The following is a 25272-nucleotide window of genomic DNA, read 5'->3' on the forward strand; positions in this document are numbered from 1 at the left end:
CAGAGCATCCGGAGCTCTGCACCGTGGAGCCTAGCAACCTCCACGAGACCGTCTGTGTTGTGTCTGTCTGTAACTGCAACTTAATCAAGCTTTCCAGCCTACACCACTGCCATCTCGGTGTAAGTAAACAATCTTTTAAACTACCGATACGCGTCCGTGCCTAATTCCAGAGCGAAGGCCTTCCCTCTCCGCCCCGCGTGCCCGGGCTGCTGGCCACAGCCCGCGTGCAGCGTGAAAAAGGGCTCGGGGCGCTCCCGGCCCGCACAGCAGGCATCAAAGCTCAGCCACCGGCACGGATCTTTGAGAACTCGTGGCGTTCAGGTGAAGTACCTGAAGATTGGAAGAAAGCCAGTGTGGTACCTATCTTCAAGAAAGGGAGGAAAGTAGACCCGGGGAACTACAGGCCTATCAGCCTGGTCTCTATCCTGGGGAAGATCTTGGAAAAAATTATCAAAGAGACTATTCTTGACAAACTGGCTGATGGCAACATTCTGAGAGACAGAGAGCATGGGTTGTTGCAGGTAGGTCTTGCTTGACCAATCTCATATCCTTCTATGACCAGGCGACATATCACCTGGACAAGGGAGAAGAGATTGATGTCAAATATCTTGACTTTAAAAAAAACCTTTGTTCTGGTGCCCCATGGTCTCCTCATGGTAAGATTGGCCAACTGCAGCCTCATCTACATCACAGTCCAATGGCTGGGGAATTGGCTCCAAGATCAGACCGAGAGAGTAGTAATTGACAGAAGTAAATTATCGTGGTGCACCTAACCAGTGGGGTCCCCCCAAGGCTCCACCCTTGGGCCTATACTCTTTAACATCTTTATTAACGATGTAGACACTGGTGTCAGAAGCAGACTGGCCAAGTTCACCGATGACAGCAAACTTTGGAGTAAAGCGTCCACGCCTGGTTGGTGATCCACACCCATCTCGACAGGCTCAGAAAATGGGCCGATGAAAACCTGATGACATTCAACACTGAAAAATGCAAGGTACTCCCCCTTGGGGAAAAAAACCCCGCAGCACGCTTATAGGCTTGGCAGTGCTACACTTTCTAGCACCACGGCTGAAAGGGACTTGGGGGTCATGATTGATTACAAGATGAATATGAGCTACCAGTGCGATGTCACAGCTGGTAAAGCAAGCAAAACTCTGGCTTGCATCCACGGATGCTTCTCAAGCAAATCCCAGGATGTCATCCTTCCACTGTCCTTGGCCTTGGTGAGGCTGCAGCTGGAGTACTGCATCCAATTCTGGGCTCCACAATTTAAAAAGGATGTGGAAAAGCTTGAGAGAGTCCAGAGGAGAGCCATGTGCATGATCAGAGGGCAGGAGAACAGGCCCTATAAATGAGAGGCTGAAAGCCATGGGACTTTTCAGCTTGGAAAAGCGCTGGCTCAGGGGGGACCTGGTGGCTGCCTATATAAGGGGTGTAACATCAAGATCTGGGGAAATGCCTGTTCACCAGAGTGCTCCAAGGGATGACCAGGTCAAATGGTCACAAACTCCTCCAAGACCATTTCAGGCTGGACATAAGGAAAAACTTATTTACTGGCCAAGCCCTTAAGGCCTGGAATAGACTGCCTCCAGAGGTGGTGCAAGTACCTACTCTGGACTCATTTTAAGAAACATTTGGACCTCTATCTTGCTGGGATCCATTGACCCTAGTTGACATCCTGCACCTAGGACAGGGGGCTAGACTCTATGATCTTCCAAGGTCCCTTCCAGCCCTAATGTCTATGAAATCTATGTGTACATCTGTACAAACTTTGGCATAATGAAGCATATAGCACTGTTAACCAGTGATTTAAAACATTCTGACAATTTTCAGTGCATATTTATTTTTGAAAGTATATAGAAACTATTCAGGCTTAATTGTGTTGATACACAGATTAGGTCTGCATTTAACAGATAACTAAGTTTTAGATTAAATTCTGCAAAAAATTTGATAGCGATTAAGCTACCGGAGCTATAACTTTGGCCCCAACACAGAGCCAGGGCTGAAACGGTCACTGCTTCCTGGCTGGGGTCAGAGCCACCATGTGCTCCATTGTCCTTTGGGCTGAAGCCAAAGCCAAATGGGTCACGGGGGCAGGGGGGGGAGGGAGGGGGGAAGCAGGCATGCCACAAGCACCACACCCTCTGAGTGCTTTTGTAATGCCTTTCTGCTGTTCAGTTTGCTGCCCTGCTTTCTACCCTATCTGTTGCTCTGCTTTTGGCTCCCTGCCCTATCTGTCACTGTGTTCCCTGCTCCCTCCCAGATCTGTCACATGCCACACATAGGAGGCTGCCTGTGCCACTTATGGAACGTGCACCTCAGGTTGGCCACCCATAATTTATACCCATTCTTTGTTTTCTATCCTTAAACCAATTTCTGATCCACAAATGGACCTTCCCTCGAATCCCATGACAAACCAACTATATTTAGAGCTTTTGATGTGGAATTTCAACAAAGACTTTTTGTTAGTCTAAATATAACAGTAATACATGAGCTGAACCACCCTGATCCACACACTTGTTGGCACCCACAAAAAACACAACCTCCCTTTAAAAATCCATACTAATGTCTCTCCATATGCTGAACAGCTTTTTATTATAACTGTTTCTACCAGTTTGCCAGGAACAGAAGTTAGACTCACTGGCCTAAAGTTACTCGAGTCCCCTTCTAAAGCCCATTTATAGACTGGAATTGTACTGGCACTAGGGCAGTTTTTAGTAATAGCATACTACATTCAGTAGTTCTACAATTTCAGATTTGACTTAATTCAGAACTCTATAGAATAAATGCTATCAGGTTTCTCTTCAGTTTATTAAGTTCCTTTAAGACTTCATCTACTGACAAATTAGTATGGGACAGCTCTCAGTATACTTGGAGAACAAGTAATCGTATATGATGCCCCAATATTTGTGTAGTCTTAACCCTGATAAGATAAAGTAAGTACAGGTAAAACTGAAGATCCTGAACATACTAATCCCTACCTCTCCCCAGCAAGTGCAAAGGTTAAATCACTTTCATGTGGAAGTAAAGGCCTAGACAGAAAAACAGAACATTTGTGATACTACTTTTTACTGTTAGAAGTGGTGGGCAAGCCTCTGATATGGTTACTGTTAGAAGTGGTGGGCAAGCCTCTGATGGGACAGAGAGACCACACAGACTCTGGTCAAGGACCCGAATGATGGCTTTGGAAAACTGTGCTGAAGCAAACGCTACCATTCAGGCGAACAAGAATCTTTGAAAGATATGCAAAATCTCAATGGGACCCCTGACTACCTATGAAAGTTTACCTCTTAAAATGTGCAGTAGGAATTGTTACACATTCCACTGGCAATAATGAAAACAGCAGAGATGATTTCATGCAGCACCTCAAAAATTTACTCTTATAATTTTAAGGCAAAAACAAAAACAAGCATAATGAAAAGAAAAAGTCCATAACCAAGTTACCAGCTCTTAAAATGACTGCATGGTATAGTATAGCACTACAGAAGAGGTGATAAGGAAAAGAAACCTAATTCATAGAAGTCAATCACAACTATGGTCTATTCCTATTGCAAACATACAATGTAGCTAAAACAGGCTATAAATTAGTAATAATCAAATGTCCAAAAAACTGAATACACTACCAAATAACTGCATTTGTTCTATTATGCATACAAATTAGGTTATTTACACCCAATTATTAAAACTAAGATAAAAGCATTTCAAATAAAATGAAAATTACAAGAGCTTCACAGGACAAAACCTGATAATAACACAGAATATCTGCATAATCATGACTCATTTGGAGCTACTGCATGCTCAGGAATGAGCTGCTACAAAAATGGCAAAGTAAAACTTCAGGCCGTGAACCTAAAAGCTTGCAGATAAAGGCATTTTTTGCAACTATTTAGTTGGTCTAATAAAAGATATCACCTCTGCCTAAAGTTCTTCAAATTAAAACTAACACATTCCTGTTTGCTGCATATCCACAAAAATCTATTTGAATTCCTTGAGCAAGGGAGTAAGAGGACTGAAAGAAACCCTAAAAATGGCTAAGAGGAGCAATTTACTCTTTGTTCATTTTGAATGAAACTCGTTAAGGCACAGCATACGGCTATAAAAATTATTTACCAATATGAAATGGCAACCCTCATACAACTCAAGCACCCAATGCAAGATTTCCAGGCTTAAAGAGCTGCCAAGATTTATGCTAGTGTTCCGACCAGTCAAAATGAAAACAAACACGTTGTTTTCTCTCCTTACCTGATATAGCACTTCTAAAGTGACTGGATAGAAGAGGTTTTCCACAACAATTCGGAGAACAGAACTCTGGCCTGGAAGGAGTCCACCCTCAGTAGAAGGAGCACCTGTAAGGGCCAGGCTTCCAGACTGCACAGCATTCACTGCTTGCAATGCAGCTTGAGCTCTCTGAGAAAAAGGAGGAGGAACACAATGAGATTAGCTCACACACATGCAGGTAAATTAATATATATAAGGACAAGCAATTCCCATACAAATAAAGTATGAGAGTGCTGGGTGTTTAAAATCCAGAGAAAGTGATATTTGTAATTAGAATTATTTCCAAAATACTGTACTTCAATAAATAATTCTGGGTAAGCAGTAGAGTCCAATTTTTCAGGGGAAAGTTATTCTATACTTGTAATTAAAAGTGCAAAAATGTTAAGAAATTGGCAATCGTTCAATACTTATTTTATTTATTTCTTAATATATTGTGCATTTCAAAATAATCTTGTGCGTCGTTAGTCAATATAAAGGTAAGCTAAAATTGCCGGACAACACATCTGTCTTAGAGTAGCTTCTGGACACTTCAGAGTTCATATCTACATAGTGAGTGGGTTTTATATGCACCATTTAGTTCATCTTATAAAAGATATCACCTCTGCCCAAAGACTTTGCCTGCCTTTTATGCTCAGACCAACACGGCTATCGCCTAGAGCCTTAAAATATGGAAGGTATCACATTTTGCCATTTGAAATGGAAACTTCACAACGTGAAAAAGAAAAAAGGCAAATTTCAACAATCAGGACTAATTTTTAACATTGATTATGGCCCCCCCAGCCTGGCTGACATCTGATACCTACAAGTAAACAACCTGCTTTTGTTCCCTGCAACCCTCCTAAATTTGCATTCTTGAAGAGCAGCATTCTGAAGCCTAGCTTTTTTCATACCGAAGGAATTTTCGACCATCTTTCATCTCTCTCACCATTTTTATTTTTATTTTTTTGCCTGAGGAAGGATGTGCGTGTCTGAAAGCTTGCAAATAACCTTTTTGCAACTATTTAGTTGGTCTAATAAAAAAATATTGCTTCTACCCAAAGACTTCATCTACCTAAAGCAGCAGCCCAGCAGAGGCACTATGACCATCTCACTATGGAAATGAATATTTTGATTTCTGATACCGAGTTGTAACTTCTTTAAAAGGCAATGTATGCTACGCAGTTCTTCACACTTTGCAATTTCTGTCTTGATCACCAGAAATACACACCACAACCAACTAAGTTTGGAAGCCACCAAGGAACAATATGAAAATATCAAATGAATCATTTCCAATGTTGCTTATCTCTATACTCTCATAGAGCAGTAAATTTTCTGAATGAATCATACAAGAATACAGGTAAATTCTTAACATGCTAGAACAGAGAATGGTGGATTTTTATATATATACATATATACATATATACATATATACATACACACACACACACACACACACACTATATACATACATACACACACACACAAAAAATATACAGTCACAGTACCCTAGTCAGATCAGAAATAGCAGGATTCAAGTTACTCAAAAAACTATATTTTCTAAGCAAGCTAAGCCACAGCAACTCCTTGACAACAGGAAGCTCTGGCACTTCCACTTTTAGCAATGAATGCTGATTGGAAAATAAGATTAGTGCATTTTCCTGCTAGGAAGCTCATCCAGAAATCTAAGTAGGGAGCAATTAATCCTTAGACCCACCCCTAGGAGGATCCTCCTGAATCACATCTTCCAAAGCTGTTGGTATTAACAGAATAACAATCAGAATTGTGATAAAGCAAGAAGCAAGGGGGTGGGGAAGAAATCTTGTCTTTGTCTTAAGACAGTGTTGGCAATGTTTTGGAGCAAGGGGAACTTTAACAGAGCTTAGCTCCAGGTGCAAGCCATTTCCAGCCTGGTCTGTACTTCAGCTGCAGTCACCACTCTCCACTAGAGTGCCACCGCTCCTCCTGACTGCTGCCCTGCAGGTGGTTGGATGACTTGGAGGACACAAGAAAAGGTGAAATCTCTCTCTACATCATTTAATGAGTGCTTGAACATGCTAGTTTCTGAAATCCTCCAGAGTTCCTCCCTGCATGGTAATGAGTGCAGAAGTCCCAGAAAGAGAGAAATTATCCCTTATGCTGAGATGAAAATTTCACACAGAGGAGGTATAGCTGTCTGAATCTCATTTTCTGTCCTAGCCTCTGTTTCTAAACTGGTTTGTCCCCTCTTTCCATATCCCATAATAAAAATCTATTCCTTAAAAATGACACTGCCCAAAGGACACAAGAATCTACTGAAGTCTTCAGAAGCCTTCCTGTAGAATACAGATTTGCCCTCTTATTCCAAAGTTACTTTATTTACAGGTTCTATCAAAATGAGCATTTGGCAAATTCAAATGAGGGAAGCTCTTTCACCTGTTCATCTGTCCACATTCTCGAGCAAAACTGCTGCAAGACCTGGCCCCTTTCACCAATTCAGTGCACTTCTAGAAGAAGTGCATGAGATTGATTTGACCTCTTTTCTTTCTATTATTTTTTATTATGCTGATCTACCCAGGCAAGGATAAGGAGAAAGGCCAACAGAAATAATTTACTTCAAGGAAGGGCATTTGGTGTCACTATCTGTTCTATAACAAGAAATCCTCCTGAGGGTGACTGCCTCAGGATGGGAACACATGCAGGCTTGGAAAATAAACCAGCACACAAAAAGCTGGCAGAAGATGCCACCACCTCTTTGTTGGGTGCCCTATGGAAGCAGGACAAATTGATGCTGAAGCACCTCCTGTTACTTCCCAATTCCAAGTGAGAAGCCACTGCACTATTTGTTAACTACTACCAGTTACGAATTCTACCCATGGACTTCCAGGAAAAAAGCTGAAATTACTAGCGTTTAAAGAAGCCGGTGCATAGCATTTTGCAGACACACAGAATGGCAAGTCTCCATCTAAAGAAAGATTACAAAATAATTATAATTAGGACTATCTAGACAAAGTTGGCTACTGAATCTGTATCAGCTGAAAGTAGTTCTTCAATGTAATGTTTACCAGTGCAAGCAATGTACAGTTCCATTCATTTTAGTATATAAGCAATAAACTTACAGCCTGGTTAGGTAGATTGTCAGTCTTAAGTTCTCTGTGATTGGAATACTGAATATAAACAGGCTGACTGCGGAGGTGAGGTGTAACAGGAGTGTAGTAGTTCACCATAGTAACAGCAGCTTCTTCAGAAGCCATTTCCAAGAAAGCCTGCAGTTAAAAGAATAACTTTAAAAACTGTTATATTTGCCAAAGAAAATGAAGCATCATTTGTCCCACTAATCTCCCTTTACTAAAAAAATCTCTCATGAAAGTATCAAAATGTTCTGATCCGTACTTGGACCCAAAATACTCTACATTTCTCAAAATACTTTCAAGACTAGCAGTTACTTTAGGATTAACCTCTAAATGGTGTTTTCATAATGGAAGTAAAGCAATCAGGTGATGCTTCAAATGCAAGGTAATGCATAAACACAGGATTCTCCTAATACCAAGAAGAAGGTCCTAGTTTAAAAAGATATTTTTGTCACTTCTTCCCCAACACTTCTACATCCTGAATTCCAAATGAGTATTAGCCTTATATTCTTAGCTGGTTTTGTTTTGGGGGGTTGTTTGGGGGGGGGGGGGGGGGGGTTTTTTTTTTTTTTTTTTTTTTTTTTTTTAATACTGAATCATGCTTATACCATAACACCCAACATGGAACTTCAAAATGTGCTAGTTGCCAAAAATGCAAGGGCAACTCCATTTACAAACACACACACAATATATATAGAACATGTGCATGTGTACGCATGTGTGATGGTTTCATATTTTATTTTCTCATACAAAACTGAGCATTCTTGCACATTTTATATATACACACACATGATGACTTCAGTACGTATATATTCCCAGGACCTTAAAAAACAGAAGCAGAGTGCAGGGACCATCATACTGAACTTCAGCAACTGGCATACTGCTAATGAGTTTGACAGATTCTTGGATCCCAGTACCATCTCTAACTAGCTAGTTATTTATATAAGACACTCCATTCACTCATTTTAGCACTAGGATAGTATATAAATAAGCTGATTATGTCCAAAGACATCACCAAAACAACTAAGACCCAATCATGTCAGCCAAATGCAACATGAGTGATCAACATGAAAAACAACTGTAGATAAAACCTTAAACACAATTACGTACCTGACTTTTTCCCTTCAGCATCAAGAGATTGGTTACTTTGCCAAAAGGGAGACCTAATGAAATGACTTCCGCTTCAGTGACATCATTTGGAATTTTACGCAGATGAAGGACACGAGAAGGGGAGCAGGGAGATCTGTCTCCTTTAAATTTCTTGTTGTCATTCCCATTAGCTAGAATATTAATAAGGCAGTAAAAAAAACAAAACAAACAACAACAAAAACATAGTTACTAAAGAATATCCTACTGATAAAATAAATCAGATGGATTACTCATTTGAGTGGAATTAATTTGACCCATAAGCACTTCTAAAGAAAAGCAATCAATTTATAATTAGCAGATTAAAACATAGCATTTAGAGTAGTTTAAAGGTACTATTATACTACATCTGTTCCCAATTTCCTCTGTGCATATTTTAGTTTTTACAGCTACAGGGCCAGAACTCTCCTCTACCCTTCTACTTAAAACATGGGAATTACAAGTTAACTAACAAGACAAAAACATGCAGTTAAGGATAGTAAATAATATATACCATTTAATTCCTGTCTAGTACTCTTCAGCTGTTAAGTTTTCCTCCTGGACTATAAAATTGTTAGAATGGACACTGGAGTCAGGAACTAAAGCAATTAAAACTGTTTTTTCTAATATTATGCAAAAGCTAGTATTGTTCCCCTGTGCTCATAGACAAGAAGTACCCATCAACAAATAGTAAGATGATGCTGAAACTGCTAACAAATGCACGTCCGAATAAGAGAAACATATCAGTCTTTGATTTTAGAATGGAATAGTGATTTTAAGTAGGGGTACACCAATAGAGAGTTTTTGGGCCGAGACTGATGGCCAATTTTTAACATGCCATATGGGGCAATATTGATATGCAGCCAGGCAGCATGGAGATTGGGATCCAGCTAATAAGTCTGTTGTGAAAGAAGGGGCAAAGGAAGGGGGGCAGATTGAGGCCCCCACAGTGAGGGAGGGAGTGGTGCTGGGGCAGGTGCTGCACAGCCGGGGTGGAGCAGGAGACTGAGCCACGAGCAGCTCATCTGGGGAGTGCTGAGAAGTGGGGGAAAGTGGGGGGGGCAGCTCCCACTGCTGTATACATTTTTGAAGTGCATGGGGGGGTGGGGGGGGGGTACGTGCCCCCAGATCTGCACACAGGGCAAGAGCAGGCTGCCACTACAGGCTGGAGCCAGGGCGCTGCCAAGCTATTTCTGGCAAGGGGGCTGGGCCAGGGCTGTGCTCAGGGTGGGCAGTGGCAATGCTGGGAGGGGGCTACGAGGGAAGGGCTGCAGCCACCCCAAAATTTACCATAGCCCCCCTCCCAGCATGCTGCTGCCCACGCTGAGCACAGCCTGGCCCACAGCAGCAGCCCACCCCACCCTGCACACAGATCCAGGGGCACGCTCCGCCCTGCCCTCCTGGGGTGGGCGCAGTGGTGCGAGCTGCCTGTCCCCTCGCCCCCCAAATGAGCTGCTTGCGGATCTGTCCCCAACTCTGTCTTGGCTGTGCAGCACCTGCCCCTCTCCATCCCTCACCACTGAGGCTTCGATCTGCCCCTCCCCCCACAACCCTTCCCTCACAACAGACTTACCAGCTGGACCCAGCTACTCGCCATGCTGCTGGGCTGCTCTCCTGGCCACTTGCATGCTGTACTACGGATGCATGCATGCATGGGGCGTTTAATGGCCACATCAGCCAAAAAAAAAAAAAAAGCTGATTGTTGATGCAGTCAATTTTCCTTATATCAGTACCAGTCCAATATGGGACCGTTGTAACGGTGCACCTCTAGTTTTAAGTTCATTTTGTATATTATGTAATATGTAATGTTACAAGTGTCTTATTATAAGCCATCAGCAATCAGCTGTGAGCAGTTGACAAAAAGTGTCTTATATTTCTTATAGCCTACCATGGCAAAGCTTGGTTTCTTAAGGTACATCATAAACTGAAGAATGAACTGTAACATTTTTACTTGCTCCCCAGCATCTTATGTTCGAAACAACCTTTCTAAACTCTAGCAAAGAGAAACCAGTACCTACTGGATTATGTATGCATTCTGTGCCCCCTAGCTACAAGGAGATAAAGGGCAGAGATAGCATAAATCGCTCAATCCAGTCAATAATACAAAAATCCAAGAACTCCATGACAGTGTGGAAGGAAGGTAAATCACAGAAGTCACATGGACAAACATCTCTAAGAAATTTAATTGCTGCAAGTCACAAGTGTTAGAGGTGGCCTGTGGGGCCCCTAAGGAGGCTAGAAATTCAGGGGGAGAACCCACTGATCAATCTGGGTTATGGAATCAGGCTAGGGACCCACGGTTGTGGGATAAGCAATGGCTGCACTAACCTCCGCAACTCCCCAAAGGCTCTTGGCCTACCGCTAGAAGATCCAGATCAAGCCCAGAGGTTGTTGTGGGGGAGAGAGTGGACAAGTGTAACACTTCTGCTGTTAATCAACTAGCTTCTTTGAGTATTTGTCCACATGCATTCCAATGTTGGTGTATAACTACCAGTCACATCAAGGAGGTGAGTGATCAGAATCCTATCAAAATGAATGTAAAAAGTGTTTTCAAACCAGACATCTGATCAAGAAGCTACCACAATGGAATTTTAAATTGGTAAATATGTGAAATGAACTCCAAGTAACTGTCCTGCAAATCTCAGAAATAACGACCTCCCTAAAAACAAGCAGTGATGTTGACTGAGCCCTCTAAGGTATACCTAAAGTTGAGGGGGCAAGGGAGGGGTTTATTTGACGAGAAGGAAATTTCAATCTATTCTGTAACTATTTGAGAGAGAGTGAGGGGAAACAGCTCGCCCTTTAGACTTATTTCTAAACTCAAAGCCTACATGATTTACAAAATGCTTTGTTCTAGCAAGATAAAAGTACATACTTTTAAGAATATTGAGTGTGGAGACTTTAGCCTCTGCAGGAGTCTCTAAAGATTTAGAAATAAATATCAGCGTGCGCCTACCTTAATTTATCTGAAAGTTGGAATAATGTTTGGTAAAAACGTCAAATGGGCCTGATATCAACTGTTCTTAAGGAAAAACTGTGTATAGATAGTTTGGCATCAAAGTCTATATCTGATTCATCTGAGAAGCCAAAGCCATAAACATCTTTTAACAAAGAGGACAGATCATATATAACATGAGTTCACTAACAACAGGAGCATTACTTTCAAACCTCACATAGAGAAAAAGCTCTCTAACTGGCAGAAACACAAATAAGGCTCTTAAAAAGCTCGGAATTGCTGGGTTGGAGGGGAAAAAGAGAATGACCTTGAACAGGACCCTGTCAAAATGCTAAGAGAGACAACTGAAAAATCCTATTATTTTGTCTACGAAGACAACAGCTCAAAAAGGAGGACTGTCCAAAGGCTGAATGTCTATGAAGAGTCCACAATAAAAAACATTAACATGTTGCATAGTAAGATCTGTCTAGCAGCAGCTGGATCAAAGCTTCTATGCTGCCACTGAGTAGCTCCAAACCACAGAATATAACCAGTCAACCGTCAAACTGTCACATGTAGAGTTATGATGTTCTTCGTAGACTTACTGCAGTGACCACTAGAGAGCTGTGACACTGTACTGAGGGGGGCAAGGATTTTTGCAAAGCTTGCTCTGTCACCAACTGATCTTCTGTAGTCACAGACCTCAATAACACTCTGGTCTCATTAGGAAGTTTTTCAGCCAACTGTAGAAACCAGTATCATTGCAAAGTATCTTGTTAAACCAACAAGGTTTCATAGGCAGTATACAAATTTGCAAACTAAAAAAGGAGTATGTTTTTCTCTCCAAGACTACCTGTTTTCGTGAACATCTTGCCTCCAGGTAACAAGTTTAAGGTGACTGGGGGGGCGGCAGCATGTCCTCCAGGTAACAGACATCTTGTCAGCTGCAAAGATTCAGGGACCAGGTTCATATTCTGAAGTACTCCTAAACCTTAAATGTGACCTGGCACCTCCCCATCTGTCCTTGTAGATATCACCAAAGTAGATCCTGGGGTCTAACGTATATCCATAATGTGCTCAAGAGTGCCCTTATTAACAGGCATGACTAAACAGCTTTGAAGTAACAGGCATGAAGTTCAGGAGGGAAATCTCAAAACTGCCTGCTATTCTTCTAGGGAACTCCTCCGAGACCCTGAAAACAGTTTACTGAGGATGTGAGACGAGTCACAGCTTTACTTAGCAATGGCAAAGATGGGGCCCAATGGAATGTGTTGATTCTCACGTTCTTTACAAGATTTCTCCTCCCACTGAGACAGAGCTCTTGATGAAATGGCTGAGGAAAAGGTAACCACCTTCCGCCCTCTATTCCACTGTATTGAGAGCCAGAGTGAAGAAAAAGAAATGATGATCCCACTGACACCAAGACAGCAATGATTGCACCCTTACGTGAAGGGTATGTGCTAAGAAATGATCCCCAACTTCCCCTCTTATGACAGATGTCAAGTCTTAACATCAGTCTACTTCCAATACTATACCCAGCATTCAAAGTAGGTAAAGAAGAAAATCTCCTTGGAGGAGGGACTCTGCTGCTATGCAAGGATAATGATATAGACAACATTTTAAAGGAGATATAACAACATGTAGAAACTTATACCTCAAAGTATAAAGGGTAGTCACTGACACCACAAGATGCAAGCCACTTTAGGCTCCAGTACCAGATGGATCTTAGATAAAGTAGCAGAAACATCCATCCAAGGGACGTCCAGTTCTGGAATGACAGTAATTTCCATCAGAAATAAGAGACTTAGCAAAAGAAAGAAGTGGTACCACTCTAGATGGTAAAAAATGGTCTGGAATTCAAAAGTCTTGTCAGGTTACAGGGTTACAGCAGAAATGTATTCTAGCATATGGCAGCACTATAATCAGCTGAAAACCTGATAACCCCCAGTGTTTGAAGACTCATGGCATTAGACTCCAGTTTACACAAGACGGCACAGTAACTTTTAGCTCTTGGCCAGTAGCCTAGTTAGTGACCCCATCTAGCCACATCTGGAAAGCTCTGTTCCTTTCTTTTCTAACCAGACGTCACTGACTGAACTAAGGAGAACTAACAAGATGCTGACAAAATCACAAAAATTAAAGCTGGATAATCTCTCAGCCTCCAAAATGGTATCTCTCAAACACAGCATTGAAGGAAGCTGAAAAATGAAGGATATTTCTGATGACAAAGCACAGAGTAAGAGACTGAGATGCTATGCGTTGCCTTTTTCACCAAAAAGTACATTTAAACAGACATCACAAGACCTCAAACTTCAAGTTAGAAAGTATTTTGACTTGTTTTAAATCAAAGCTCTATCTTCGGCACCAATGTGCAGTCACTGGGGTTGCACAATATACGGACTGTGCCAATGGCACATAACTACCCTGGGCTGTTCAGTAGCAAGGTATGCGGCCACCAGGGCCTGTGGACCACATATTAACCTCTTGGCAGGGGCACATGCAGCCTTCGGGTCACCAGTTGGACAGTCCTGTTTTAAATACAGCTACTTTGCCTCAGTCTTCACAAAAAAAATTAGACTGCAACCAGAAAGCCAATAAGGGTTATTTGGATAAAAGTTGATGGATAAAATAAGAGAAGAGAAGAGTTGGAGAGTTCTGATGGGTCTGAATGAATTCAAGCTAGCAGGGCCAGAAACTTCATCCCAGGGTCCTGAAAAAACTAGCACACAAGATCTTGGAGCACTTGGCAATGATCTTCATAAAGTTGTGGAAGACAGGAAAAGGGCCACCGTAGTGCCGCTGTTTAAAAAAGGCAGAAAAGGAGAACCTGGAGAAGTACAGATCAATACCTGGGAAGTTACTGGAGCATATCCTAAAGAATGCCATTTGCAAGCCTCTGGAGAAGGAAAGGCTGATTACAAGCAGCCAGCATGGACTTACTCAGAACAAATCATGTCAAACAAATTTGATCTTCTTTGACACTAACAGTGGATAAACGGAAAGTAGTGGGTACAGCATATCTGTACTTCAGCAAAGTTTCTGACAAAGTCCCACATGACCTTACAAGCATAGAATCATGCAAAATTAGGGTTGGAAGAGACCTCAGGAGGCCACCTAGTCCAAGCCCCTGCTCAAAGCAGGACTATCTCCGACTAGATCATCCCAACCAATACTTTGTCTAGCCAGGTCTTAAAAACATCCAAGGATGGGGATTTCACAACCTCTCTAGATAACCCCTTCCAGTGCTTCACTACCCTCCCTCATGAGAAATGTTTTCCTAATATCCAACTTGAACTTTCCTTGCTGCAACTTGAGACCATTGCTCCTTGTCCTGCCACCTGCCACCACTGAGAACAGTCCAGCTCCATCCTCTTTGGAACCCCCCTTCAGGTAGTTGAAGACTGCTATTAAATGCCCCCTTAGTCTTCTCTTCTGCTACTATATCATCCCAGTTCCCTCACCCTCTCCTCAGAAGTCACATGCTGCAGCCCCCTAACCATTTTTGTTATCCCTCTGCTAGACCCTCTCCAACTTGTCCACATCCTTTCTGTAGTGGGGGGCCCAAAACTGGACACTCCAGATTTGGCCTCAACAGTGCACAACAGAGGGGAATAATTACATCCCTTGATCTTTTGGGAATATTCCTACTAATACAGCCCAGTATGCTGCAAGCTTTTTTGGCAACAAGGACACATTGCTAACTCATATTCAGTTTACTGTCCAGCGTAAATCCCGGGTCCTTTTCTTCAGAGCTGCTGCTTAGCCAGTTGGTCCAAGGCCTGTAGTGGTGCATGGGATTCTTACGTCCTAAGTGCAGGACTTTACACTTGTCCTTGTTGAACCTCATGAGTAGTGCTCTGCGTGTTCAGTTTTTACCAATTTTCACCAATAAATTCCCTGATTTTTTTTTATTGGAGTTATTTGGTTTTTTTTTTTTTTTTTTTTTAACTGATTTACACCCTTTTTTTAGTTCACTCAATTTTACCAGGTACAGTAAAATCCCTGTGAACCAGCATGAGTGGGGAATGGCTGGGGGGTGCCAGTAAGTTAAAAGTGCTGGTTACCCAAGGCACAGGTTTCCAGCAGGATGCAGGGTCAGGAGGGAAGGAAGGGTATGGCAGCAGCTGCACACAGAGAGGGGGGTGGCTGGAGCCATTGCCTGGGGTTGCAGGGCTCCTGGCTCTGACCCCAGGCAAGGTGGAAGGGACCACAGGAATCGCTCCCAGGGCAGGCAGGTCTCAGCTGCACCGCAGCGGCTCCAGCCTACTCTGGGCACTGGGAACTGTGAGCCCAGCCAGGTGGGGCAGGCGGGAGAGCCCGGCCATGCTCCCTGTGGTGGGTGCTGCACCCAGCCGCTCTGCACAGGCCTGCAGGACTGGAACCAGTGACCAGGGGTGTGGGGTTCCCAGCTCTAACCCCAGTTGGGGCAGGAGGTGCCAGTGCTGGGGTTGGGATTGGGTGTCTCCCCGTTCCCTCCCCTCTTCTGGCCATGCGCGACTGTGCCGTGGTGAGGGCAGCTGGCGTTGGCCGCTCCTAGGGCCACTGCAGCAGGGGCGGAGTGAGCAGGGACAAGCTGCAACGCGCCCCATATCCCCTGGTGCTCCGCTTGTTCCCACTCACCTCAGCCCCTGCTGTGGCAGCCCCAGGAGGGACCAGCTGCCAGCTGCAGAGGGACCTGTAAGTCAGTGGGTGCAGAGCACACAGTGGGGAGGCATGGCTCTTGCTGCTGTGTGCACCCCGGGAGGGCTGCGGGCTGGGGGGCTGTGCCGGGCTCTTCCTGGGGGGCGTGTACCCCTGATCTGCGCACCAGACGAGCGCAGGCTGATGCCTGCCCTGAACACCAGGAAGAGCCTGGTGCCACCACTGGCCCCAGCCTGCAGTGGCAGCCTGCTCTCATCCTGCACACAGATCTGGGGGTACGCACCCACCAAGAATACCCCGGCACAGCCCCACAGCCCTCCTAGGATGCATGTAGCAGCAATAGCCGTGCCCCCTGCCCCACAACCACGGACAGTTCCCTCCGCTTCACTCCCTGCTGCAGCCCCAGGAGCTACCAAGGGGCTATGCTACCCCCCCCCCCCCCTTCCCTAGTCCCACCCTCCCTCTCTCCCTCCCTCACTGCCATGGGAAGATATAATTTTCCCTGATTTAAACCGATTTTTTTTCCTTTTCTTCCTTTTATCCCGATTTCAACCCAGTTTTTGTGTTTGGAAAATAACCCCTGAAAAATTCCTGGATTTTTTTTTTTTTTTTTAAATAAAAACTGAAAATGCAGAACACTACTCATAAGACTTTTTTTGGCCCAATCTTCCAATGTGTCTAACTCACTCTATATCCTAGCCCTACCCTCCAGCGTATCTAGTACTCCCCGCAGTTGGTGTTACCTGCTAACTTGCTGAGGGTGCACTCCACCCCATCTTCCAGATGGTTAATGAACATACTGAACAAAACTGGCCCCAGGACCAACCCCTGGGGCACTTCACTTGATACCAGCTGCCAACTAGACATCGAGCCATTGCTCACTATACCAGTTGAGCCTGATGATCCAGCCAGCTTTTTATCCACCTTTGTATTCATCCAATCAACCAATATTTCCTTAGCATTCTTGCAAGAATGCTGTGGGAGACTGTATTAACAGCCTCACTGAAGTCAAGGTACATCATGTCCACTGATCTCCCGATATCCACAGAAGCAATCAGATTAGTCAGGCATGACTTGCCCTTAATGAATCCATGCTGACTGTTCCTGTGATCACTTTCTTCTCCGCCAAGTGCTTAGAAATGGGTTCCTTGAGGATTTGGCTTCATGATTTTACCACGGGCTGAGGTGAGGCTGACTGGTCTGTAGTTCCCTGGATCCTTCTTCCCTTTCTTAAACTTGGCACTACAGTTGCCCTTTTCCAGTTGTCCAGGACCTTCCCCGATGGCCATGAGTTTTGAAAGATAATGGCCAGGTGAAAAAGGTTGTTGAGTACTTAAGCCTTTTCCTCATCATCTGTCACTAGGTTGCCTCCCTTTCAGTAAGGGACACACACTTTCCATGACCTTCCTCTTGTTGCTAACATACTTGTAGAAATCGTTCTTGTTACCCTTCACATCCCTTGCTAACTCCAACTGCACTTTGGCCTTCCTGGTTTCATCCCTGCATGCCCAAGCAATATTTATACTCTTCCCTAGTCATCTGTTCAAGCTTCCACTTCTTGTAAGCTTCCTTTTTGTGTTTAAGCTCATGGAAGAGTTCTCTTCTAAGCCAAGCTGGTTGTCTGCCATATTTATTATTCTTCCTGCACACTGGGATGGTTTGTTTCTGCACTCTCAGCAAGGTTCTTCAAAATACATCCAGCTCTCCTGGACTCCTTTCCCCCTCAGACTGGCCTCCTAGGGGATCCTACCCTTTGAGGGAGTCCAACTCTGCTTTTCTGAAGTCCAGGATCTTTACTCTGCTGCTCTCCTTCCTTCCTTCCGTCAGGATCCTGAACTCAATCATATCATGGTCACTGCTGCCCTAATTGCCATCCACTTCTACATCCCCCACCAATATTTCCCTTTTTGTGAGCAGCTGATCAAGAAGAGCATGGCCCCTCCAACACTTGGACCAGTAAGTTGTCCCCAGCACCTAGATTGCCTGTGCACTGCTATTATTGCCCTCCTAGCAGATGTCAGGGTGATTCAAGTCCCCCCATCTTCTCAAAAACAAATTGGGAGAAATGCAAACTAGACAGAAGTACTATATGGTGGATGGGCAACTGCCTCTAACTGCACGCAAAGGGTAAGTATAAATGGATCCATGCCAGAACGGGAGTCCCACGGGGGTCTACCCTGGGCCCAGAGCTAGTCAATGCATTTATTAATGATTTGGCTGGTGGCACTGAACGCTTTTTCAGAAAGTCTGAAGATGACATGAACTTAGGAAGGACTGCAAACACGTTGGGAGGATAGGGGTACCTCACCGGATGGCAGCACTATGGAATATGTTCTAGGAATTCTGGTGGAACACAAACTGCGCTGTGATGCAGCTGCATGACAGGCAAAAACATGTTTTGGCTGCATGAACAGGAGCATTAGGTGTAAGGCACCCTTTACTTAGCACTGGATAGGCCTCATTTAAAGTATTCTGTACAATTTTGGCCTCCACATTTTAAAAAGGACATGGAGAAGTTAGAGAGAGTCCATAGGTACTGACAAAAATGATGAAGAATTGGAAGGCAAGCCATACGAGAAGAGACTGAAGGAAATAGGTATGTTCAGTTTGTGGAAAAGGCAGTTAAGAAGAGACGTGACGATAGCCTTCAAATACCTGAAGGGCTGCCATACAAGAGAGAAAGAACACCTTGTTTTCTTTTGCTGCATGGACCAATGACCTGAAGTTGCAGCGAAGTAGGTTTAGACAGGGTATCAGGAAAACTTCTTCACAGTTAGAACAGTGAGGCAGTGAATAGACTGCCTACAGAAGCTGGGGACTCTCCAGCACTAGAGATGCTCAAGAATGTTGGATAGCCACTGATCAGGGATGCTCTGGGCATACCTGTGCCTGTATTCTACTAGGGGTATTTCTCTTGCTTCTGGGCTTTGTTGGTTAATGCATGGGGATTGGAAGGAACTCCTTTTTTTCCTCTGTTAAACTGTCCCATTGTCAGATTCTGGAATCTGGAACATATCTACCATGTAAGGAGACGATCCTCCAAGCCCAAAGGGTGACAATCCCCACGCGGATCAAAGGGGACAGGAGTGCTCAAAAGTCCCCATGGCTCACCAAAAGCATCCACAAACGTCTCAAAGCTAAAAAGGAGTCGTACACCCAATGGAAGAGAGGGGCCATCACCAAGGAGGAGTATACCTCCATTGCCCAAGATTGGAGGGGGGCTGTTAGGTAGGCTAAGGCGCAGATAGTTCTGGGACTAGCGACCTGGATCAAGGATAACAAGAAGTTCTTTTTTAAATACATAGCGGGTAAAAAGGTACCGGATAATGTAGGGCCTCTGCAGGATACGCTAGGAAATCTGGTGGTCACACCAGACAACAAAGCTAACCTCTTTAACAATTTCTTTGCCTCCATCTTTTTGAGCAAGGACCAGGGCATCCCCCGCACTGGGATCCCCAACGGACCCAGGGGAGGCACTGCCAGGCCCAGGGTCAGTGAGGACCTAGTCAGGGAACGTCTGGTGGGTCTAGACGTGTTTAAGTCAGCAGGTCCTGACGATCTCCACCCCAGAGCGCTAAGGGAATGACTAGAGGTCATTGCGGAACCCCGGCACAGCTTTACGAGCACTCATGGTACTCTGGTAAGGTGCTAGAGAACTGGAAAAGGGCCAATGTGGTCCCCATTTTCAAAAAAGGGAAGAAGGAGGAGACAGGAAACTACAGGCCCGTTAGTCTTACCTTGGTTCTGGGAAAGCTCTTTGAGAAAATTATCCAGGAGCACATCTGCGAGGGGCAAGCAGGGGAGATCATGCTTAGGGGCAACCAACATAGGTTCATTCGAGGCAGGTCCTGTCAGACCAACCTGGTAGCCTTCTATGACCAGGTCACAAAATCCTTGGATGCAGGTATCGTGGTGGACGTAGTCTTTCTGGACTTTAGGAAGGCCTTTGACACTGTCTCTCACCCCATTCTCGTTAAGAAATTAGACAATTGTGGCATCGATGCCTACACAGTCAGATGGGTCCCAAATTAGCTGGAGGGCTGCACCCAGAGAGTGGTGGTGGATGGGTCTTTTTCAACCTGGAGGGATGTGGGCAGTGGGGTCCCCCAGGGCTCGGTCCTCAGGCCTGTACTGTTCCACATCTTCATCAGTGACTTGGAAGAGGGGGTGAAAAGCACCTTGTTCAAATTCGTGGATGACACTAAAATGTGGGGAGAAGTGGGCATGCTGAAGGAGAGGGACAGGCTGAAACTAGATCTAGACAGGTTACAGGGATGGGCAGATGAGAACAGGATGGGACTCAATACTGACAAGTGCAGGGTATTTCACCTGGGGAGGAAGAACCAACAGCATACCTACAGGCTGGGGAACTCCCTTCTAGTCAGCACAGAGGCAGAAAAGGATCTTGGAGTCATTATTGATTCCAAAATGAACATGGGCCGTCAATGTGGGGACGCGGTCAGGAAGGCTAACTGCACCTTGTCATGCACCCACAGATGTATCACGAGCAGGTCCAAGGAGGCGATCCTCCCCCTCTATGCGACACTGGTCAGGCCGCAGTTGGAGTACTGCGTCCAGTTCTGCACGTCGCATTTCAGGAGGGATGTGGACAGCATGGAGAGGGTCCAGAGGAGGGCCACTTGCTTGATCAGGGGGCAGCAAGGCAGGCCCTACGAGCGGAGGCTACAGGACCTGAACCTGTTCAGCCTCCAAAAGATCAGGCTGAGAGGGGATCTGGTGGCTGTCTACGAACTGGCCAAGGAGGACCAGCAGGCAATGGGAGAGTCCCTGTTCCCTCAAGCACTACCGGGAGTAACAAGGAATAATGGCCATAAGTTGACCGAGAGTAGATTCAGGCTAGATATCAGGAGGCACTACTTCACAGTCAGGGAGGCTAAGATCTGGAACCAACTTCCAAGGGAAGTGGTGCTCGCTCCTACCCTGGGGGTCTTCAAAAGGAGGCTAGATAATCACCTAGCTGGGGTCATCTGACCCCAGCATTCTTTCCTGCCCATCACAGGGAGTCAGACTTGATGATCTGCTCAGGTCCCTTCCGACCCTACCTACTATGAAACTATGAGATCAAAATTATTCAATGAGAAAAGTACTCCTGCAGATATGTCTCTCTATCACGGAGAGGTTGCATCCCACTATGAGCCCTTATAGTCCCACTGAGGTATCTACCATGTATTCTTCTTAACACGTAGGCCAGAGGCAGATAATTATTTTGGGTGGAGGGTCACTTACTGAGTTTTGGCAAGCCATCAAGGGCCCCTTGACAGGCAGCTAGGGGCAAATAAATATTAATTTTCTAAATTTTTTAGGGGCCCTGCGGGCCACATTCTGCCTACCCATGATATAGGCAGATTTGTTAACAGGGGACTGGAGTTTCCTTAAACTTGTCAGGAGCCAATATCTCATATTTTTTAGACTCTATAACTACTTCATGGTGAGTTACGTTTTACACGAGCGACTATACTGGCGATAAATTCTGCAGCTCAAAAGGCAGTGGTACTATATTTACTCAAATCTAAGACAACCCTAAATTTAAGACAAACAGAAGCTTCTTCTATTTAAAAGGGAAAAGAAATTAAGCAAAAATTTTCCAAACTTATGTGTGTCTAATTCGATTATGATGAAATACCTCTCTGAGGTTCAGAAATTCTGTGAGCAAACACTAGAACTGAATGTCCTATACCTTCATAATTTTAAGAATGTTCAGATACTTAAATTCCACCCCCCCCCAACAATTTTGAAATGCTGAAGACAATTAATTAAGGGCTATGAAAATCTCTCACAGATTACTAGTTTAATTACGCCTATTAAGCATAAATAACCCTTGACCCATGGTATTGGTGAAATTTTAGATTTCCTTGACACAATTCTGACTAAAGCTTCTGTAAAGTCCTTTTCCCCTTAAAGTTTCTATGGTCTTTGCTGTAGGTTTTGCTTGTAATTTAAAACTTCTTTTGTAATCATTTTATGAGCAGAAACAAAAAGCAGAAAATCCCTGAAAGCACACTTACAAAGAAGAACATTAAAAGCATGATAGATTAATAGTTTTGGTATACCTGTAGCTGGAGTAGAATTGTTCATGGTAAAAGGCCCGTTAGTGATACCAGAAGAAAGAAGCTCGTCAGATCCACGCTGAAAAACAAAATGCAAGATTATTAGTAAAGGTTTTCTGGATAATGGTCCACTTAGTTATTACACTTATATCACTATACTTCCTACTGTACCATAATGCACACTGCTTATTGCACAACAATGCTTCAGGAACAAAGAAAAATGCAAATTAAAGTGTTTGGGTAGCCACACAACTCTGACTGGTCCCATTTCAATTTACTGAAATTTTACCATGAGTTTAGCTGTATTACACTGATAACTAATCTACTGCTTCTTCTACTATAAAAAGGCTATTTCAAGAGGAACAGAATGTAACAATATGCAAACTGATTTGATCATGTCTTGCATAAAATAGGTATCACAAGGACTCTATTAAATAATAATTTAAGTCCTATCTGCTGCTGTGATGCATGTCTGTACCCCAACCTGACTCATGCTACACAACAGAAACCCCCGATTTAAGCAATACAAAAGAGGAACCATTTTGGATTGATATGCATGATTGCACAAGTAGCAACATGTTTATAAGGCATAGTGTCTTCTCATAATGCGCAACAGCAACACGTGCAAAATAGAGCAGCATTCTTCACAATGAATTGTGCTTTCCAGGAACAATTTTCAAAAGCTAACAAATCCTTAATGTTACATGGTGGCAAATATCTATCCATGTTGTGATTAATACCTACAAAAACTTTTGCTTAAAAACTTTGATTTTTTTTCTGTGGAAATTCAGAACAGAAAACATTTTCACTGAAAAAAATATCAAACATCAACCAACAAATGCATGCCTTTAATTACATAACCAACTTAACATGTCATTAAAAAAAATAAAATAAATCACATTCATTCTGCCCCTTTTCCTTCTGAAACAGGAAAAAAAATAGTAGTTAACTTCTCAGGAAGAAAAAGGCTTCACATTACTGAATTACTTTCTGCAAAAGTGTTCAAAAGCATAGGGGCCAGCAGATGGACTAAGGCTGTGATTCAACACAGCGTTTGAGTACTTGTTTAACTTAAGTTACATCTTGTCAATGGCACTTAAACTCATGCTTCACATGGGAAGAAGCATGTGTTCAGTTTATATATTAACATCTGTAAAAGTAGCTTTTGCAATAGAGAGTCTCCCTGAAGAATATGCATTTCTGAATCAGGATGAACTTAAGCATATTATTAAAAATTAAATCACATGCCTGAAGTGTACCACTGAAGAGATGCCTCAGCCATTATTGGGAAAGGGGAATCCAAGAGACAAGGACCCTTCATTAAAAAAGGCATGCTGTGAGTGTTTGGATATTAAGCTATTCATTCCAGTTGATTACAACTTCTGCTACAGAACATACTAAAAGAGGATGTTCCCCTAAACAATCGAGACAAAACTATGTAAACCTTTCCAAACCAAGAAATGATGCCTTGAATTACACCTGAAACTGAATAGGAATTAACTGTAATACCTGACAAGCAAAACCAAAACAATACTGACTTCAGGAATCTAACAGCCAGGTAAATTTCACTCTCATTCAGCTTTGGAATACTCTTTAAAGATAGCCCCACTAAAAACTACTGCAGTCATTGAGTTTAGCAGGCCCCAAGGATTCCAAAAGAAAAGATAATTATTACCTTGCTTCATACAGGCCTAATGGATATAGAATACAAAAGGTGCATTAGTCCAAAGCCAAAAGACTCATGATGTACCACTGAGTTCACTGGGCTGGCCTTACCACAATCAGTTTCAAGCCATGGTGACCCCACAGATCAGCAATGCTCAGTATGCATGTACTCCACATACCCCCCACCAGGATCCATGTGCTAATTAGTCCCCCACTCATGACTGGAACCAGTGTTTTTGTCAAGTCCTGGGATGCTCCACATATTTTTATGTAGATGACGGGTGTAGGTTGTAGCCATGTTGGTCTACAGACATAGGCAATCAAGGTTCTTTGGGTAAATCTGATATCTTTTATTAGACCAATCTTAGTTTACCCAAAGAACCTTGTCTGCCTACATGCAGACGAGGCATATGGCAGCCTGGTTGGGCATCACCTCATGAAGGGCAGGGCCACGCTTTTCACATGCGTCAGGCTGAGAGAGGAGGCAACAGAGGGATTCTTCTCCGCGAACTGTTTGGGGCCCTGTTTCATGAAGTTTGCCACATACTTAACAATGGCGAAGAAACAGGAATTAATGAAAATGGAAAAGAAAGGCACAGCTCTGCTGTGGGAATAAAAAGGAAGTTGAAATATATACAAAGTCAAAAGAGCTAGTGCTGAGGGGGACTGCACTTCATGGGCAATACCGAACGTCTTATTCAGATGGGCTGTACTACCCTATTCTTCTGGTAGGTTTCCATTCACAGGTTTACCCAATGTGGGTCATGTGCCTTATAGTCATGCTTAGTGTTGGTGGTTTTATGGCTGGTTTCCGTTAGTGAGTACAGACTGCTTTTGGCAACATTTTAATGCTATGCAATGTATTTAAAGAGGTTTCCTTATATGCAAATGTATGACATAGGGTTTTCTTTCACATGCTGGTTGGAGGAAAAAAAAAATCTTTTATTCAAGTAAATATGGTAACATTACTTGAATGAATAATAAATTACAAGTTAAGATTTCAACATATGCTATCAATATTGCATTTAATTTTTAAAAAAAGACTTAGTAGTTTAAAGGCATAGATTTTAATCCATCCTGACATTCAGGAAAACTTCTCAGGAAAGAAACCATCAGTAACAAACTTGATGAGATGCACATCTGCAGCTTTATTAATACATTACAAAAGTTTGCAAATAGTACAAATTTGTTCATTCCCAAAAAACTAAATTCCTTATTCCAATCTAAATTTTAGCATGAAAAATCTGACCATTTACATTAATTGGTCTGTTTTAATGTCTTCCCAAAAACAGCCATTATAGAGCCAGATGCCAATGGCTATAACAATACTTTTGTTAGAAAACTACTTTACAAATCAATAATACAGAACAATGCCTGGACATGTGGACTACTCTTGCTACACTGTTATGGAGTTCCTCCACCATTCATATTTAGGTGTACTGATTTCATTTCCCTTCAAGATAGCCACGTGCAA

At 43.4% G+C, this 25272-nt stretch overlaps 1 protein-coding gene across 8 annotated transcripts in view; it reads right to left on the reverse strand.

Moving 5' to 3' along the window:
* The window catches only part of PTBP3 (polypyrimidine tract binding protein 3), a 108563-nt gene that overhangs the window by 27061 nt on the left and 56230 nt on the right, over positions 1-25272 (reverse strand). For 4 of the 8 annotated variants that reach the window (XM_025208984.1, XM_025208986.1, XM_025208983.1 and 1 more), the window contains 4 exons: positions 22137-22212; positions 8475-8644; positions 7353-7499; positions 4243-4407 (listed from right to left, as the gene is read on the reverse strand). In XM_025208984.1, coding sequence (XP_025064769.1) covers positions 4243-4407; positions 7353-7499; positions 8475-8644; positions 22137-22212 — 558 coding nt within the window. Of the gene's footprint in view, positions 1-4242; positions 4408-7352; positions 7518-8474; positions 8645-10817; positions 11013-13078; positions 13193-22136; positions 22213-25272 lie in introns of those variants that run through there. The other 4 variants (XM_025208987.1, XM_025208990.1, XM_025208988.1 and 1 more) reach the window with 4 other exon arrangements.

Source organism: Alligator sinensis, unplaced genomic scaffold (genome assembly GCF_000455745.1).
Source record: "Alligator sinensis unplaced genomic scaffold, ASM45574v1 scaffold371_1, whole genome shotgun sequence".
NCBI classification, from domain to species: Eukaryota; Metazoa; Chordata; order Crocodylia; family Alligatoridae; genus Alligator; species Alligator sinensis.